This window comes from Penaeus monodon, chromosome 2 (assembly GCF_015228065.2).
Source record: "Penaeus monodon isolate SGIC_2016 chromosome 2, NSTDA_Pmon_1, whole genome shotgun sequence".
Lineage (NCBI taxonomy): Eukaryota > Metazoa > Arthropoda > Malacostraca > Decapoda > Penaeidae > Penaeus > Penaeus monodon.
The window spans coordinates 1,757,170-1,774,669 of NC_051387.1; the positions used below are offsets into that span (position 1 = coordinate 1,757,170).

General features: G+C 42.5%; 1 protein-coding gene across 1 annotated transcript in view; it reads right to left on the reverse strand.

The window, feature by feature from the left end:
- Positions 1-17,500, reverse strand: part of LOC119584534 (glutamate receptor ionotropic, delta-2-like) — a 53,820-nt gene that overhangs the window by 20,023 nt on the left and 16,297 nt on the right. Inside the window, exon 4 of the mRNA XM_037933206.1 lies at positions 1,747-1,918. Coding sequence (XP_037789134.1) covers positions 1,747-1,918 — 172 coding nt within the window. The remainder of the gene's footprint in view (positions 1-1,746; positions 1,919-17,500) is intronic.

Sequence of the window (17,500 nt, forward strand, 5' to 3'; positions counted from 1 at the left end):
ATTTTTTTTTTTTCTGAGTCTTTAGAATGAATCTAATGAATCATATCGCGTGGGGGTTTCTTCTCTCCCATTGTACTGAAATTCTTTTCAATGAAAATTAACACTATTAAGAAGACGAAAAAAGAGGCTAATTCTCGCACTAGGATAGTCGCTAAATGAAGCTTCGAACGATTGATATTTGAACGCACCGCTTCGAACATATTACGCTTCGAAGCTCCGAACCACAATCTATCATTACAACCTGAGGGGCGAATAGCGACAGGGGAAAGATACGTTTATTCGTTACCTAAATTCCTATTATCAAGACCTCAAACAATGACAAGGTTTCTCGTAATTGAGCTTTATATGTGAACTCTATAACTGATATCATATAATCATCCTTGTTTTTCAGAAAATTAATAACAAAGTTTGGAAACTATCCCAAGGGTACTCGTTACCGAAAAAACATTCCTTTTTTCCCATGTAATATCTGAGGTCTGTGTTATTGAGAATGATATCAAGGTCTTATAATGGCAAGAAATAAACGCAACATGTCGTTCGTAAATAATTCCATTTACGTATGTCCACACACTGCCGTAAATATTATTTTATTGATGTAAATACAGCAAGTGATTGATTTAAACTCTAGGTAAGTGATATATATAATTCTTCTGCGTGAAAGGGTATGAGATGCAAGTAATTTATAAGTGATTAGTGTAAGAGACTGGTTGAAGTGACTGGATAGCTAAACGAGGCGTCAGGGTCACTGATATCAAGAGAGAATATATATATATATATATATATATATATATATATATATATATATATATATATATATATATATATGTGTGTGTGTGTGTGTGTGTGTGTGTGTGTGTGTGTGTGTGTGTGTGTGTGTGTGTGTTCTCTTGATCTTGACTGACATTATGCCACTGGGTCAAAGGGATAAGCAAAAAATATTTATCATGGTTTAGTCTTGGCAGTGCAAGTATTTTCGGTTTCAGAATAAGGTAACAAGAAAGACGGCGCCAAGGAATGGGATTCAGATGAGATGGAAAGGAATATGAAAGAAAAGGATGAGATAAAAAAAAATATATATATATATATATATATGCATATATATATATATATATATATATATATATATATATATATATATATATATAGAGAGAGAGAGAGAGAGAGAGAGAGAGAGAGAGAGAGAGAGAGAGAGAAAGCAAGAGAGAGAAGGAGAAAGAGAAAGAGAGAGAAACAGTCCGTGTATAATCCACGCTTGGCTCGATCCTGCGCTCAGTCGTTCACAAACCTCACCTCGCTGGTGTTCAAAACAGATGAACGCTTTAGACGGCCTGTTGATAGACCGACACCATCTCGATACAGACTTTTAATCTCTCTCTTTATATTTGCAATTGAAAATTCGTTCTGCAAGAGAAATTCACGACCGAGAGATTAAAGTCGGTATCGATCTTGCCTCACGGGTGTTCAAAGCAGATGAACAAATGAACGGCGTGTGAGAACATGTTCATCTATCATGAACATATGGTCATAGAACTCTTTCTAGAGAGAGAAAGTGGGAGAGGAGGAGGAAGAAGGAGAAGAAAAGACACACACGTACACTCAGAAAGAAAATTAACTCAAATCATTTGCAGTTACACATACGAAGCAGTATAAAAAAGAAAAAAAAGAAAAAAAAAAGGAAAGAAAAATTATAATGATTAATAATAACACTAAAAATAGATCGAACCAAACCACAAAACAACATCTTACCTTGTTGAAGTAAAGCGGTAATGAGCATCCAGTAATAACCCAAGACAGAGGTGCTTTTGCCTTGACCAACCGGGTAGCTGTGGGGGTAAATAAACTGGTATTTTTGGAGTCTGGTGAACAGGTACATGGTCGGCCCGAGGAAGATCAAACTTACTGCAATCGCCAGCCATACCTGCAACGGCAAAGTCAACGTAGTTAAAATCTCATTAGACAAACTGATATAGTTTGTACATGGCACTGATATCATGAAGGTAAATCATACCTTCATTCAATGTCCTTATTCATATAACCGCAGCTCTCAACTTTCATTAATATCCATCAAGTTATTCTCTACACTGCAGAGAATAACCCTTTGTCATTAATCTATTTCACTATGTCACCATTAACGTCATTACTTTTAGCAAATAATCAATATTCATCGCCGTCATTCCATATAATTATCATTTGTCAATATCATCAGCATAATTCAGGAAAGCTTGCACCGGGACGTCAGTTATTTTGAATGTGATCTTATATATATATATATATATATATATATATATATATATATATATATATATATATATATGTAAATATAACATAAAATATGTTTGTGTTTGCTTGTGTTTGTTTGTGTGTGTTTGTGAGTGTGTGTGTTTGTTTGTTTGTGTGCGTTTGTTTGTGTGCGTTTGTTTGTGAGTGTATGTTTGTTTTTTGCGAGTGTGTGTGTTTGTTTGTGTGCGTTTGTTTGTGAGTGTGTGTGTGTTTTTTTGTGTGCGTCTGTTTGTGGATGTGAATGTGTGTGCTATGTGTTTGTATGTGTATATGTTTGTTTGCGTGTATGTATTTGTTTGTATTTATGCACATGTATGTCTGTGTGCGTGTGTATGTGTGATTGATATCCTGTAAAAGTGTCACGTGACCTGTCAATTTCTTTTTTTTTTTTTTTCACTAATTACCAGCATCCGTATTGAACCTCTTAATTTAGCATTTGAAAAGAGCACTTCAGAAAAGTAATAAGCACTGACAATTAATAGCATTATTATTTGTGACATTTCAATTCATTATAATTAATTAGCTCACGCCGCTTTGATCAATTAAAATTATTTTTATAAAACTCTTCAATCACAAATTAAAAAAGAAAAAAAAAATCATTGTTCTAAATTCTCTCTTTTCATTCTTTTTTTCTTTTCTTTTTTTTTCCTCCCACTTTCTTCTTTCTTTTCTCTTTCTTCCCTTTGTTTTTCTTTCTTTCATCCTTTTCTTTCCTTCGTTTTTTTCCTTCTCTTCTCTTTCTTTCCCTCTCGTTTATTTTTTCTTTTCTTCTTTCTTTCCTCCTCTCCTTATTTCTTTCATTTTTTCTTTCTTTCTCCCTGAGGTGAGATCTTCAGAGAGAGAGAGAGAGAGAAAGAGAGAGAGAGAGAGAGAGAGAGAGAGAGAGAGAGAGAGAGAGAGAGAGAGAGAGAGAGAGAGAGAGAGAGAGAGAGAGAGAGAGAGAGAGAGAGAGAGAGAGAGAGAGAGAGAGAGAGAGAGAGGGAAACCTTGTGTCTGGTTGCTCAATATTAACACCGAATGAGTACAAAAATCACCACGACAGAGTGGACAAGTACCTGCATTGGGAGATCTGCTAGCGCTTTTCTATCGGAGCCAAGACAAATGGTACAAACACCATCCAGAGCCAGTTACTTGAAGGCAAAGATGCTACAATCTTGTGGAACTTTCCAATTCACACAGATCGTACTATATAAGTAAATCGTCCAGATATCGTCATCAAGGACAAAATAAGCAACACCTGCCTGTTTATAGACATGAGCATCCCTTCAGACAGAAACGTCTTAGCGAAAGTTTTTGAGAAGATATCAAAGTATAAAGACCTGGAAATAGAGGTGAAAAAGATGTGGCATTCAAAAACCAAAACTTTGCCTGATGTTATTGAAGCACTTGGCCTTGTAAAGAAAGGTACTGATAAGTTTCTTGAACAAATACCGGAAAATCCAAAAGTCCAAAAAATAGTTTTAAACAGCACAGCGCATGTTCTCAGAAGAGCCTTATGGATCTGAAATGTTTTTTTATGTTCGTGAATTGACTTGACTAGATGTTTTAATTTGTAATTGTTCTGCATATCTTTTCATATTTTTGTTAATGTTCCATTACCTCAAACTTCAATCACTCTAGGTCGCTGGTAGTGACTCGGTGTTTGATTTTAATTAGCAGATCTAAAGAAACTTTTTCAATAATAATAATATACTACTAATAATAACAATAATAATAATGACAATAATAATAATGATAGAGATGATAATGATAATGATAATAATAATAAATGATAATATCAATAGAAATAATAATTAAAATAATAATAACAATGATGATGATGGTAATAATAAGAGTGATGATAATAATGATGATAACAATAATATTGACAATGATATTAAAGATAGCAACAATAATAAAATAATAACAATTATAATGATGAAGATAACGACGATAAGGATAAAAATCATAATGATAATAATAATAATAATAATAATAATAATAATAATAATAACAATAATGATATTGATGATAATAATAACAATGAGAATTAAAAATAATGATAATGATAATAGTAACAATTATTATTATCATTATTATCATCATAGTAATAAATTCATAAATCAATTAAACGAAATGAAATAAAAAGAAATAGAACACAACAGAACCGAATGAAAATAAATGTAATGAAATGTAACAAAATAACATAAAAACAAGATTGTTTTTCATATACATTCGTCTGGTTTCTATCTCCTCTTTCTCTCGGTCTCTCTTTCTTCCTTTTACTCTCTCTCTCTCTCTCTCTCTCTCTCTCTCTCTCTCTCTCTCTCTGTCTATCTATCTATCTATTTCTGTCTCTGTCTCTGTCTCTGTTTCTCTCTCTCTTCTCTCTCTCTCTCTCTCTCTCTCTCTCTCTCTCTCTCTCTCTCTCTCTCTCTCTCTCTTCTCGCCTCTCTCTCTTCTCTCTCTCTTCTCTCTCTGTATTATTCACTACTTCTCTATCATTTTTGTGTTACATTACCTATCGTAATGCAGACAAACATATATATCTTACAGTTATAAATTACACACATAGCGATAGCTATAGATATATACAAGCGATGATAAGTAATCACAGGAACATGTACCCAGAGATGAATGGACAGCCACAACATACAAAGAAACTGAAAGTATTCCATCGAACTTGTCAAAAGCAAATAACCGGAATGGTTTTAATTTCACTTTTTCGCTTCGTCTGCAAAGGAACTGGCGTCGAATGCGAGGGAATACGTCGTTGCTTTTCACAATGATGGCTTTTTCTTTTCGTGTGTGTGTGTTGTGTGTGTGTGTGTAGGTATATATATATATATATATATATATATATATATATATATATATATATATATATATATATATGTGTGTGTGTGTGTGTGTGTGTGTGTGTGTGTGTGTGTGTGTGTGTGTATGTATGTTACACAATATGTATGTAGAAATTAGATTCGCAGTCTCTAGCTAGCATGCTCACAGAGAGGCAATAGGGCAAAACCAGCCGATTTCTCAGAACGGGACAGGGCAACAGAGCCGCATAAATCAGAGGAACTTGCTGCAAGACAAACACCTGCGCAGAACACTACTTTTTTTTTTTTTTTTTTTGCTACCAGCTTGCAAATTTTGTTTTGAATACTCTAAAAGTATACTTTAAAACCCCGCAAATAAGGCACAAATATCTGCGCAAGAAAAATCATAAAAACAGGTGCTGATATTACTGAAATTCGTCTATTACATGTTAAAGGTACACTTGCTTTAAGGTTCTGCGTGTAGCACACATATTACGGAAATCTATATTTTGGCCTTTTTTTTAAGGGGGGTGGGCATAAAGTGAGAAGAATATTGCAAAGATATTTACCTTATTTTCCTGATTGACTACTTATACAAAATAACAAAATTATGAATTGCCCATCAGAATCTTGTGCGAATAAGCCGATTCGAATCCTCTGCAAAACACCGGTTCGAACTGACATTACTTAGCTCGCTCCATTCGCTCCTATTATGTTTCCTTTCATTATTTATTTATTTATTGATTTATTTGTTTGTACATTTAAGAGCAAAGTGCCAGCTAATTTTTTACTTATTTTCCCATTTCCTTCATACTAAAAAATGCGATTTTTTATTATTATCATCATTTTATTATTATCATTTATTTATTTATTTATTTTATTTATTTATTTGTTTATTTTATTTTATTTTTTATTATTATTATATATATATAATGTATGTGTGTGTGTAAATGAAAATGCAAATATAAGAAAGATTCACTAGCCTAGAAAAGACTCATAAACTGTCATAAACTTGATCCACAATGTAAAGGAAACCACACAGCCTTACATAACAGATCCTAAGACAGCCTAAGACCCTAAGAGCTAGACATAGACTGATAGAGACAGATAAACAGAGAGAGAGAGAGAGAGAGAGAGAGAGAGAGAGAGAGAGAGAGAGAGAGAGAGAGAGAGAGAGAGAGAGAGAGAGAGAGAAAACAGAAGCGAGATAAGAGAGAGAGCGAGAGTGACAGAGAGAGGGGGAGAGAGAGAGGGAAAGAGGGAGAGAGAGTCACAGAGAGAGAGAGAGAGAGAGAGAGAGAGAGAGAGAGAGAGAGACAGACAGACAGAGACAGAGAGAGAGTACATCTCTATTTTTCCGATGAGCTACATAAAAGGTCCCCCCCCCCTCGCCACCAGCAGTGTGTGTCAATACTAAATAGTGAAATGACTAACGAAGTGTTTACTTAATTTGCCCGGAGGGGAGATACTAGTCCATCTGCGTCGCAATCATTTTTTCCTTCTCTCAATGTCATACGCAGAGAACAACAGCCAGCTAACCGATTTAGCAGAACGGAACAGGTCATCAGAGCCGCATAAAGCAGAGGAACTTGCAGTAAAACAAACACCTGCGCAGAGCACTACCTTTCATTCGGCTACCATCTTGCAAATTCTGCTTTAAATATTCTAGAAATACATTTGAAAAAAACAGAAGTAAGGCACACGTATCTGCGCAGAAGAAAACCTTTATGCTTGATTATTTAAATTCGTCTGTAATACGTTGGTGGTATAAACACTACCGTTCATGTTTCTATTGTGCAGTAAATTACGGAAACCTATATTTTGGACTCTTTGGGGGGATAAAACAGTAATAATAGAACACCAAATGTTGTAAAATAACATATGTGCTTTCCCTAACCGCGTATTTATTCAAAATCAAAGTACACAAGCAAGAATTGCCCATCAGAATTTTGTGCGAATAAGCAATCCTATGTACAACACTGGTTCGAACCGACAAAGCTTGGCTCGATCTTATCATGTTTTTATTTTATTTTTTTTTTTTTGTATCTATAGTACAGATAGCCCATTTTTTACTTATTTTCACGCTTTTTTCTTCTCCAAAATACACGAGTAGGCATTATTATTATTATTATTATTATTATTATTATTATTATTATTATTATTTACAATACAAAAAGAAAACTGATTCACTTATCTGGAAAAGTCTCCGCTAATTAATACATTTTCTGTCTTACACTTGATTCAAAGAAAACAGCTATAATTAAGGCTATAGAAAATGGGTACATTTAAGGCTATAGAAAAAGGGTATACTTAAGGCTATAGAAAATGGGTATACTTAAGGCTCTATAGACCTGGCAGCCTAAGGGCATATCCGGGGGACGCCAGGGTATCGCGCTGTCGCCTTTTGTGATTTTCTTTTCTTTGCATATTTCATTTCTTTTACTATCCTATCGGCTAGTTCTCTCCCGGTTTGTATTTTTTCGGTTCGTCCTGATACCCTCACGCTAGAAATTTTTGTCATTACTTCTATTCATTTTTTTTTTAATTCACCAAAATTTGTAATACTGCAAAAAGGAAACATTTGAAAGAAAACTGGAATTTCCCTACAGGAATGTCAAAAGATATATTATTTTGATGACTGAGCATATAAGAATGTGTATTGTTGCACAGGGTTGTACTTGTAAAACACACACAGACTTGCACGCGCGCACACACACACAAAGAAAAACTCTGTATTGAAATGCGGATCTTCCCTTAGAGTTTTAAAGTTAAATTGACTTGTGCAATTGAGGCCCATTTTAACTGAATAAATTCTAAGGGAAGCTTCGTCATATTTCAGTCTTCCCGACCTCCTGTTACCATATGTCATTTCCTCGTAAAATACAAAATAAAGTTATTTATGTATGCATTTCATCATCATATCACTGATAGTTCATCTTCCTGAACAACTGTAGAATGCAGTTTTGCAGGCGTGTGCAAACATGTCAGTATGTGTAAATATATGTATGTGTGTGTGTGTGTGTGTGTGTGTGTGTGTGTGTGTGTGTGTGTGTGTGTGTGTGTGTGTGTGTGAGAGAGAGAGAGAGAGAGAGAGAGAGAGAGAGAGAGAGAGAGAGAGAGAGAGAGAGAGAGAGAGAGGAGAGAAAGATAGAGAGAGAGAGGAGAGAGAGAGAGAGTATGGCAATATTGATTATTTTCGGATTCGGATCTGGATTCGATGCGTTATTGGCGACTTCCAGACAACCCGCGACACTAAAGATGGATCGCAAAATCCATCTCCCCTTAATCCTCCTAGCGGCAGAGAGGACAGCAAATCCGCAGTGAAAAATGAGTCTGCTGATAGAGGGGAAAATTAAAGTCAGCCTTTTTTCTCTCTACTTCTTTCTTCTTTTTTTCTTCTTCTTCTTCTCTTCCTCCTTCTTCTTTTCTTCCTCTCCTTCTTCTTCGTATTCTTCTTCTTCTTCTTCCTCCTCCTCCTCTTCTTTTTCTTCTCTTCTTTTTCTTCTTTCTTCCTCCTCCTCCTTCTCCTTTTCCTTCTCCTTCTCCTCCTCCACCTCCTCCTCCTCCTCCTTTTCCTCCTCTTCCTCCCCCTCCTCTTCTCCTTCATATTTCACACCTTCTGGCATAGCTCTTTGGTAAACGTTGTTAATTCTTCGTCCTCCTCTTCTTCCTCTTCTTCTTCTTCTTCTTCTTCTTCTCCTCCTTCTTCTTCTCCTCCTCCTCCTTTTCCTCCTCCTCTTCTCCTTCTTCATATTTCGCACCTTCTGGCATAGCTCTTTGGAACGGTGTTAGTTTCTCGTCCTCCTCCCTTGACCCTGATGACGTGCCAGTGTATCTCTCACAGCATATCAGCGAGAAATACGGAATGGCTTTCAACACTGCTACGCGTTCATTTAATGACGTCGGTATCAAGAATATCTGACTTTTGATTCCGTGTTCTTTGATGCTATTATAAATGACACGGATATGAGATGCCAAAATTTACCTTTCCAGACCTCTGATAGGATAAACTTTTTTATGGCAAAGCACTTTTTCTTTCGTTTTCAATCGTATATATTCATCTTGGCCATTTCCCAACCCGTTCCTTTTATTGAAGTATTATCTCTTTATCCATTTTTTCCCCTTTATTTCAGGTATAACATGAAAGTGCATTTACAGAAGTTTGTCAAAGCGTAAGTATATTATACGTGAAGTTATCTGTGGCAAGTTTATTAAATCATATGTGGCAAGCACTCTAGAAGTGAACATTAAAATAACAACGAAACTAAAAAGGAAAAGAGCTAAAACCCAATGTTAAAACAATAAATAAGTGATCAGTTAAAACTAAAATAATAATAATATTAATAATAATAATAATAGTCATTCTGTACATCTGCTAATGGTTGAGGAGCCAAATGTTGACGCGACTCTTGAATTGTTGTAGAGACGTTGCGTGATGGAGGCGGGTATTCCGGACCATGTGGTTTCAAAGGCGCCCATATCTTGGAAGAAATGGGCGCAGGTGGAACTCTGTCCTGGTAAAGAGCACACGCACTCGTTCTTGTCGCTCGCGTCCACGGGTGTTGTGGCTGGAGTCGTGTGGAGTGGGAAGGCGTAGGCTTGACAGATGTGGAGTCTGCACTACGTTAACTTTATACATTACACAAAGGCCCGCCAACATTGCGCCGGTGTTGCAATGGTTGAAGTGTGACATCCAACGGTTGCCGTGTTTTGTAACGTATAATTGCTTCCACCCTCCACTGAATCTGATCCAGCAGAGGAAGATATGAAGGCGGACAGGCACACCACACAAGCGGACTGTACTCCATAAGGCTGCGGACTTGCGACTTGTAAAGTGCTGCTAGATGACTGGTGCGACGGATGCATCCAAGCTTCCACACAGCTGTCTTAGCCACTTGCTGAACATGACGCGTGTATGTTAAGCTGCTATCGAACTCGACTCCGAGGATCTTGATGGAGTCCTGCAGAGACAATCTTTTGCCGCCGAGGAGGACGTTTGGAGCGGGCAAGTAGGGAGATCCCTCTGACATGAGATGAGCATCGCCTGTGTCTTCTCCGGGGCCAGCATCACCTGCCATGCCCGCTCCACGCCACAAGGCTCTGAAGCGTCTGATTGATGCGCGCTATTGTTCGCTGATGGTCGTCTCGCTTACATGTAAATAACATCGTGCAGCCGTCAGCATACGCGGACGCCTCCGCTATGAGTTGCAGGATGTCATTAAAGAAGACGTTCCAAAGCAGAGGTCCGAGGACGCTACCTTGGGGCACAGAGGCACTGATGGGGCACTCGGTGGAGGAGTGGCCGTTCACCACAACGGAAAGTGATCTTCCATGAGGATAGTTTTAAAGAAGGTCCAGGAGGTCCCCACTGATGCCGAAGCTCCTTAGCTTGCTGATGATGCCACGGTGCCACACCCTGTCGAACGCACCAGCGATATCTAGTGAGATCACAGAAATATCTTGGCCATCATCTTAGGCTTGACTCCATGACGACGACTGGACGAGAAGTAGGTCACAGGCTGATCTCTTTGGCCGAAAGCCAAAATATTTCTCGTTCAATAATGGGTGGCCGTCGAAGTGCCTAATGAGTTTTTCAGGAATTATACTTTCAAATATCTTGCTAAAAACAGATAGCAGAGATATGGGCCTATAATTGTTAGGATCCGTCGCTGCAGATTTTTTGTGGATCGCCGCTACCCGAGCAGATTTCCACAACTGCTTCCTTTACAAGCAGTTGTTGAAAAACCTACACAGGGGCTCTGCTAACTGGTCAGCAGTTAGCAGAGCGGACGGGGACTAATCAAATTCCCACTCAATTCGTGTCTAAATGACGAAGGATTTTCTTAATCTCTTCCATTTTAATGCTGATGGTTGCTAGTGTGAGTGCAGTGTTGAGAGGGACGGATGGGGGAATTAGGTCGAGGTTAGGGACAATCATTTTGCTTGCAAAGTGAGTGGCAAGTACCTGGGCCTTTTCTTCACTCGTGATTGCACGGGTTTTATCAGGCTTTGTTGATGGGGGTATGGTGTCCTGAAGCAGGCCTTATTGCTGCTTTATACAAGTCCACCAGACTGTCACCAACAATGCGACCAAACAGTTTTAGTTGTAGGTCATTTTTCCACTGTTCAATCGCCCTCTTTTGCACGTGATGCATGTTCTTGTAGGTCATCTTGTTTGTTGTGGTTGGTTGGGTGCTGCTTATATCGATGCCAGCAGTACGAAACTGATAACCAAACCATGGCTGATCTCCTGCTTTGCATTTGTATCTCTGATAGTGTTAATAAGACGTCATTAATACTGGATACCTGGATATTGACATAGCCACTCAATATTTTATCCCAGCTCACCTGCCTTAGCTTGTGGTGCATACTGGCCCATTTGTCTTTATTCCAGAGCCAGTTTGTTCTAATAGTACTCTCCTCTCGATCCACTTTTGTTATTATCTGTGTGTGAACAGTAAAGTGGTCGGAGGATCCAAGTCCCCAGTTGGCTACACGTAATTATGTCGGGGCTGAGGTCACTGATGACACACTCAAGTAAGGAACCTGAAATGCGGCTGTCAGCAACTCATTGAATGTTCTGTGGACAAGATATTGGTTTAGGTCGCCGACAACGATAGCAGGCTGCATTCTTGTGCTTGTAGGAAAGCATCAAAGGTAGGTGTGACTGCAGATAGATAAGGGGCTCTCGGCTTTGCCACTGGGGTCTGTAGCACACGCACATCAGAATAGGTGATTCTCCGTGAATCTTAAGGAACATCATTTCCAGATGACCAGGGATGTCAACAGAGATCACCTGAACCGCGAGGTTATCACGAAAACAGACAGCGATGCCCCCAAAGGTGTAACCCCCCTTTGTCGCGGGGGGCCCCGTTTGTGGGGGGGGGGGGGGGCGGGGGGTTGGGGGGTTTGGGGCCCCTGAACCCCCTTTTGGGTTTTTTGTATTTGGGGGAGAAAATTGTTTTTTTTCTTAAAAAGGGCTTTTTTTCTGATTTATTTTTGGGGGACCCCCATTGTTTTTTTCCTTTCTAAAAAAATTAAAGGAAAGGAAAAAAGTTTTTCCGAGGGTTGGCCTTTTTAAGGCCAAACCTTTCGTTTTTTTATGACCCTTTTTTTTAATTTTAATTTTCCAGGGAAATAGAATAAAGGGGTTTGGGGGGAACGTTCCCAAAAAAAATTAAAAAAAGGAAAAAAAAAAGGGAAAAAGAAATTATTATTTATTAAAAACCGGGGGGTCAAACCCAAAGGGGGGGGGGAAAAGGGGGAAAGGGGGAGGGGGGGGGGGCCAAAAAAAAAGATAAAGGAAGAAAAAAAAAGAAAAGGGGAAAACAAAAAAAAAAGAGAGAGAGGTGGGTGGCCAAGGGGGGGAGGGGGAAAGGAGGGAGGAGGGGAGAGGGAAAAGGGAGGGGGGGGGACGGAAAAGGGGGGAGGAGAGAGGGAGAGAGGAGGAAAAGGGGGAGGAGAGAGAAAGGGAGGGGAGAGAGAAGGAGAGGGGGGGAGAGAGAGGAGAGAGAGAGAGAGAGGAGAGAGAGGGGGAAGAGGAGAGAGAGAGAGAGAAGAGAAGGGAGAGAGAGAAAAGATGAGAAGAAGGGGAGAGATAGGGAGAGAGAGGGGAGGGGAGAAAAGAGAGGGGAGAGGGGGGGGGGAGAGAGGCGGAGAGAGAAAAGGGGGAGAGAGATGAGGAGGAGAGGGAAAAAGGGGCCGAAAAAGGGAGAGAGAGAGAAAGAGAGAGGGGAGAAAAGAGAAGAGAGAGAGAGGAGAGAAAGGAGAAAAGAGAGAGGAGAGGGAAAAAGGGAAAGAGAAGAAAAACGAAGGGGAAAGAGAGAGGGGAGGGGGAAAAAGAGGAGAGGGAAAAAAGTGAGAGGGGGGGGAGGGGAGAGAAGGAGAGAAACAGAGAGAGGGGAAAAGAGAACAGAAGAGAGGAGAGAAAAAAGAGAGGGGAGGAGAGAACAAAGAGAGAGGGGGAAAAACCCGGGACAGGGGAGGGAGAGAAGAAAAAGAGATGAGAGGAGAGAGGAGAGGGGAGGGAGAGAGGAAAAGTGGAGAGAGGACGAGAAAGGGAGAGGGAGGAGAAGAGAGAGAAGAGGGGGAAAAGGGGAGAGGAGAGATGAGAGGGGGGAGGAACGGAAAAGAGAAAATGGGGGGAGAGAGAAGAAGAGGAGAGGGGGGGAAGGGGAGAGAGAGAGAGGGGGAAAGAGAGAGGAGAGAGAGAGGGAGAGAAGAGAGAGGGGGAATAGGGGGAGAGGGGAGGAGAGGGGGAGAGAGAGGGGGGAAAAGGAAGAGAAAGGGGGAAAAGGGGAGAGGAGGGGAAAAAGAGAGAGAAGAGAAAACCGAGAGGAAAAAGAGAGAGAAAAAAGGAGAGGAGAGGAAAAAGAGAGGGGGAGAGGAGGGGAGGAGAGGAGAGAAGAGAGAAGAGAGGGGAAAGGAGGGGGAGGGGAGAGAGGGGGAGAGAAACAGGGGAGAGGGAGAAAAACAGAGAGAGAGGGGGAGAAAAAAAGAGAGAAAAGAAAAGAGAAAAAAACGGGAGAAAACAGGAAAGAGAAGAGAGAGGGGATGAGAGAGAGAGGGGAAGAGAGAAAGGAGAGGAGGAGTGAGGGAGAGAGACAGAGAGGAGAGAGGGGGATTTTAGAGAGAGAGAGGGGACAGAAAAGGGGAGAGAGAGAGAAGAAAAAAGGGAAAACGGAGGGAGGGGAAGGGGGAGGGGAGAGGGGGAGGAGAAGGAGAGAGAGAGAGAGGGGGAGGAGAGGGGGGGGGGGGGGGGGGGAGGAGGAGAGAGAGAGAGCGAAAACGAGAGAGGGGAGGAAGAGAGAGAGGGGAGGGGAGAGGAAAGGGGGGAAAAAGAGGAGAGAGGAGAGAGGGGGAGGAGGGGAAGGAAAGAGAGGGAGAGAGGAGGAGGAGGGGGGAGAGAGAGAGGAGAGGAGGGGAAAAAGAGAGGAGGGGAGAAAAAAACAGAGAAAGAGGAGAGAAAAAAGAAAAAAGAGAGAAGGGAGAGAATCGAGAGAGAGGAGGGGGAAAAAAAACAGGAGAGAGGAGGAAACAGAAGAGAGAGAGGAGAAAAACGAGAGGGGAAAACGGGGAGAGAGAGAGAGAGAGAGGGAGAGAGACGAGAGAGAGAGAGAGAAGAGAGAGAGAGGGGAGAGGGGGAGAGAGAGAGAGACAGAGAGAGAGGGGGAGAAACAGAGAGGAGAGAGAGAGAGAAGGGGAGAGAGAAAAGGGAGAGGAGAAAAAGGGGGGAGAGAGGGGGAAGAGATGAGAGAGAACAGAGAGAGAGGAGAGAAAAGAGAGAGAGGGAAAAAAACAGAGAGAGAGAGAGGAGAGAAACAGAGAGAGAATCAAGGAGAGAGAAAAGGAGAAGAGGAGGGGAGAAGAGAGAGAGGAGAAGGGATAGGGAGGGAGAGAGGAGAGAGGAGAGGGGAGAGGGAAGAGGGGAGAGTGGAGAGAGGAGAGGGGAGAGAGAAACAGAGAGAGAAAAGGGAAAGGGGGAGGGGGAGGAGAGGGGAGGGGAGAGGGGAAGAGAGAGAGAGAGGGGAAAGAGAAAAGGGGGGAAAGGAGGGGAGGGGAGAGAGAGGAGGTGTGTGAGAAAAGAGAGAGAGAGAAAAGGGGGGAGAGGGGAAAAGAGGAGAGGGGAAAGCGAAAAGGAAGGACAATTGAGGAGAGAAAAGGACGGGACGGGGAGAGAGAGAGAGAGAAAAAGGGGAGAGGGGGGGGGGGGGGGGGGGAGAGAGGAGGGGAGAGAGGGTGAAAAGACCAGCTTCTTTAAAAAAAAAAAATAACCACCCCCTTTAATCAGTAACGGAAAGTTGGGGTCGGGTTTCTCGGGGTCTGCGTCGGACCTCCTACTCCAACTTACGATGCCTGGCAAAACCCCCCGATGGGGCCCTATAAAACCTTCGCTTTGGCATCGACATAGCTGGTGCATTTGAAGAGGGGGCCCCCAAAAGGTATAATTGAAAATTTAAAAACCCTCGGCATAGCAGGAGCCCTGCTGATGTGCTTTAAGACTACCTGCATGGAAAGGGAAAAATCAGGTAGTGGTAAAAAGGCCATCCCTCTTCTAAACCCTTTTTTCCCCCGGGGGGGTTTTTTTTGGGGGTCCCACAAGGCATTTTCATCGGGCCAGGGTATGAAAGTTACTTCAAAGACATTCTGAAAAAAAAAAACTTTTTTATTTTAAAACCAAAAAAACCCCTGCCTAGCAGAGACTGTATCTGTCTTTTCCCCGTAACCCCTTAAAAAAAAAGGACTCCGTACACCAAACAACAACATCATGGACCATATTGCCTGGAGCAAGAAATGGCCCCAAGTCACTTTTGCCCTGAAAAGACCCCCCGGCCATACTGTAACGCGACGATAGGATCCCCTCGCACCCCACTCCCGGGCCCCGATGATGGGGGGGCAAGAAACCCCCGCCACGAAAGCATCCCAGGGGTGCAGATCGACAGCCGCCTCCCTTCCAGACCCCGTCAGGGGAATGGCGAAAAACCGCGGCGAAAGGAAAACCCGGGATGCATCCGTGCATCGCGCCCCCCCCCTTTACGACAAAGGTGTTGAAAGCCTACCACTCCCAGGGTTTGCTCCGTCATGGGGTACTTTTCCCCTGGTGTGGTCCTGCTGCCCCAAATCAACCGGGACTACAGACAGGGGCCAAAATTTGAGGGCCCCGAGGGCTAGTGTCATACAAAAAAGCTAGTAGAGACCGGGCATTTACACCTTTCCCGTCACTTCAGCATCGACGAGATGTTGAAACTCTTTGGTACCCTACAAAGTTTCAAGGGAAACGGGGTCCCCCCTCTCAGTCCCCGCGACTTTAACAACGAGCGGCCCGCAACACATAAACACAAAGACATTTAGCAAATGCGGTCAAGAGCGCAAAAAACCCTTTTCCAGGAAATGAACTTCATCAACGCTTTTTCAACCCCAAAAACTCCAGGGTCTGGAACACGTGGTTCAGCAAACCTCTCTGCACAAAATCCCGCCTGCAAGCCCTTTAAAAGGTGGTACATAGAGGAGTCCCCCGACCTGGTTTAAAAATCGATGTTTTCCCCAAATCACAAAAAATACAATAGTTAGAAGGTTTAAGCCTAAAAGATTTTTTATTAATAAGAAAGTTTTGGTTAAAATAAAAAACAAGGGGGGAGAAATAGCCCCCCCCCCTTTATAAACCCGTTTTATCCAAAAATGTAAAAAAAAAAAAAAAAAAAAAAAAAAAAAATGAAAGAGAGAGAGAGAGAGAGAAAAGGAGAGAGAGGAGAGAGAGAGGGGAGGGGGAAGAGAGAGAGAGAGAGGGGGGAAGAGGGGTAGAGAGAGAGAGAGGAGGGGGGTAGGAGGGAGGGGGGGGAGGGGGGAGGGGGAGGAGGGAGGGGAGGGAAGAGGAGAGAGAGAGAGAAGAGAAGGGGGGGAAAAGGGAAAAGGGGAGAGAGAGAGAGAGAGAGAGGCGGGGTAGGAGGGAGGAAGGGAGGGAGGGAGAGAGAGAGGGAGAGAGAAGGAGAGAGAGAAGAGAGGGAAAAGGGGGAGAGAAGAGAGAGAGGAGAGAGGGAGAAGAGAGAGAGAGAAAAGAGAGAGAAGGAGAAGGAGAAAGAGAAGAGGATGAAGGGGAGAGAGGGGAGAGAAGAGAGAGAAGAGAGAAGAGGAGGGGAGGAGGGGGAGAAGGATGAAGAGGAGAGAGAGAGGAGAGAGAGGGAGAGGGGAGAGGGGAAGAAGAAGGAAAAAGAGGAGAGGAGAGAGAGAAGAAGAGGAGGAGAGGAGAGGGGGGGGGGGAGAGGGGAGAGGAGGAGAGAGAGAGAGGGGGAGAGGAGAGGAGGAGGAAGGGAGGAGGAAGGGGGGGAGAGGAGAGAGAGGAGAGAAAAGGAAAAGGAGAGGAGAAGAGGGGGTTTGAAAAGAAGAGAGAGAGAGAAAAGGGGGGGGGGAGAGGAGGAAGAGAGAGAGGAGAGGAAGAGAAGAGAGATAGAGAAGGAGAGAGAGAGAGAGGAGAGAGAGAAAAGAGAGGAGAGAGAAAAAGAGAGAGGGAGGCGGGGAGGAGGAGGAAAGGGAGAGAGAGAGAGAGAGAAAAACCGAGGAGAGAGAGGACAGAGAGAGAGAGAGAGGGGGAAGAGAGAGAGAGAGAGAGGAAAAGAGGAGAGAGGAGAGAGAGGGGAGAGGAAGAGGAGAAGAAGAGGAGAGAGAGAGAGAGAGGGGGGGGGGGGGGAGGGGGAGCGAGAAAAAACAGAGAGAGAGAGAGGAGAGAAAAGAGAAAAGGAGAGGGGGAGAGAAGAGGGGACGAGAGAGAGAGAGAGGGGAGAGAGGAGGAGGGGGAGAGAGAGAGACAGAGAAAAAAGAGGAGGGAGAGAGGAGAGAGGAGGAGAGAGAGAGAGGAGGAGAGAGAGAGAGGGAAAAGAGAGAAAGAGAGAAGGAGAGAGAGGAAGAGGGAAGGAAGGGAGAGGAGGACA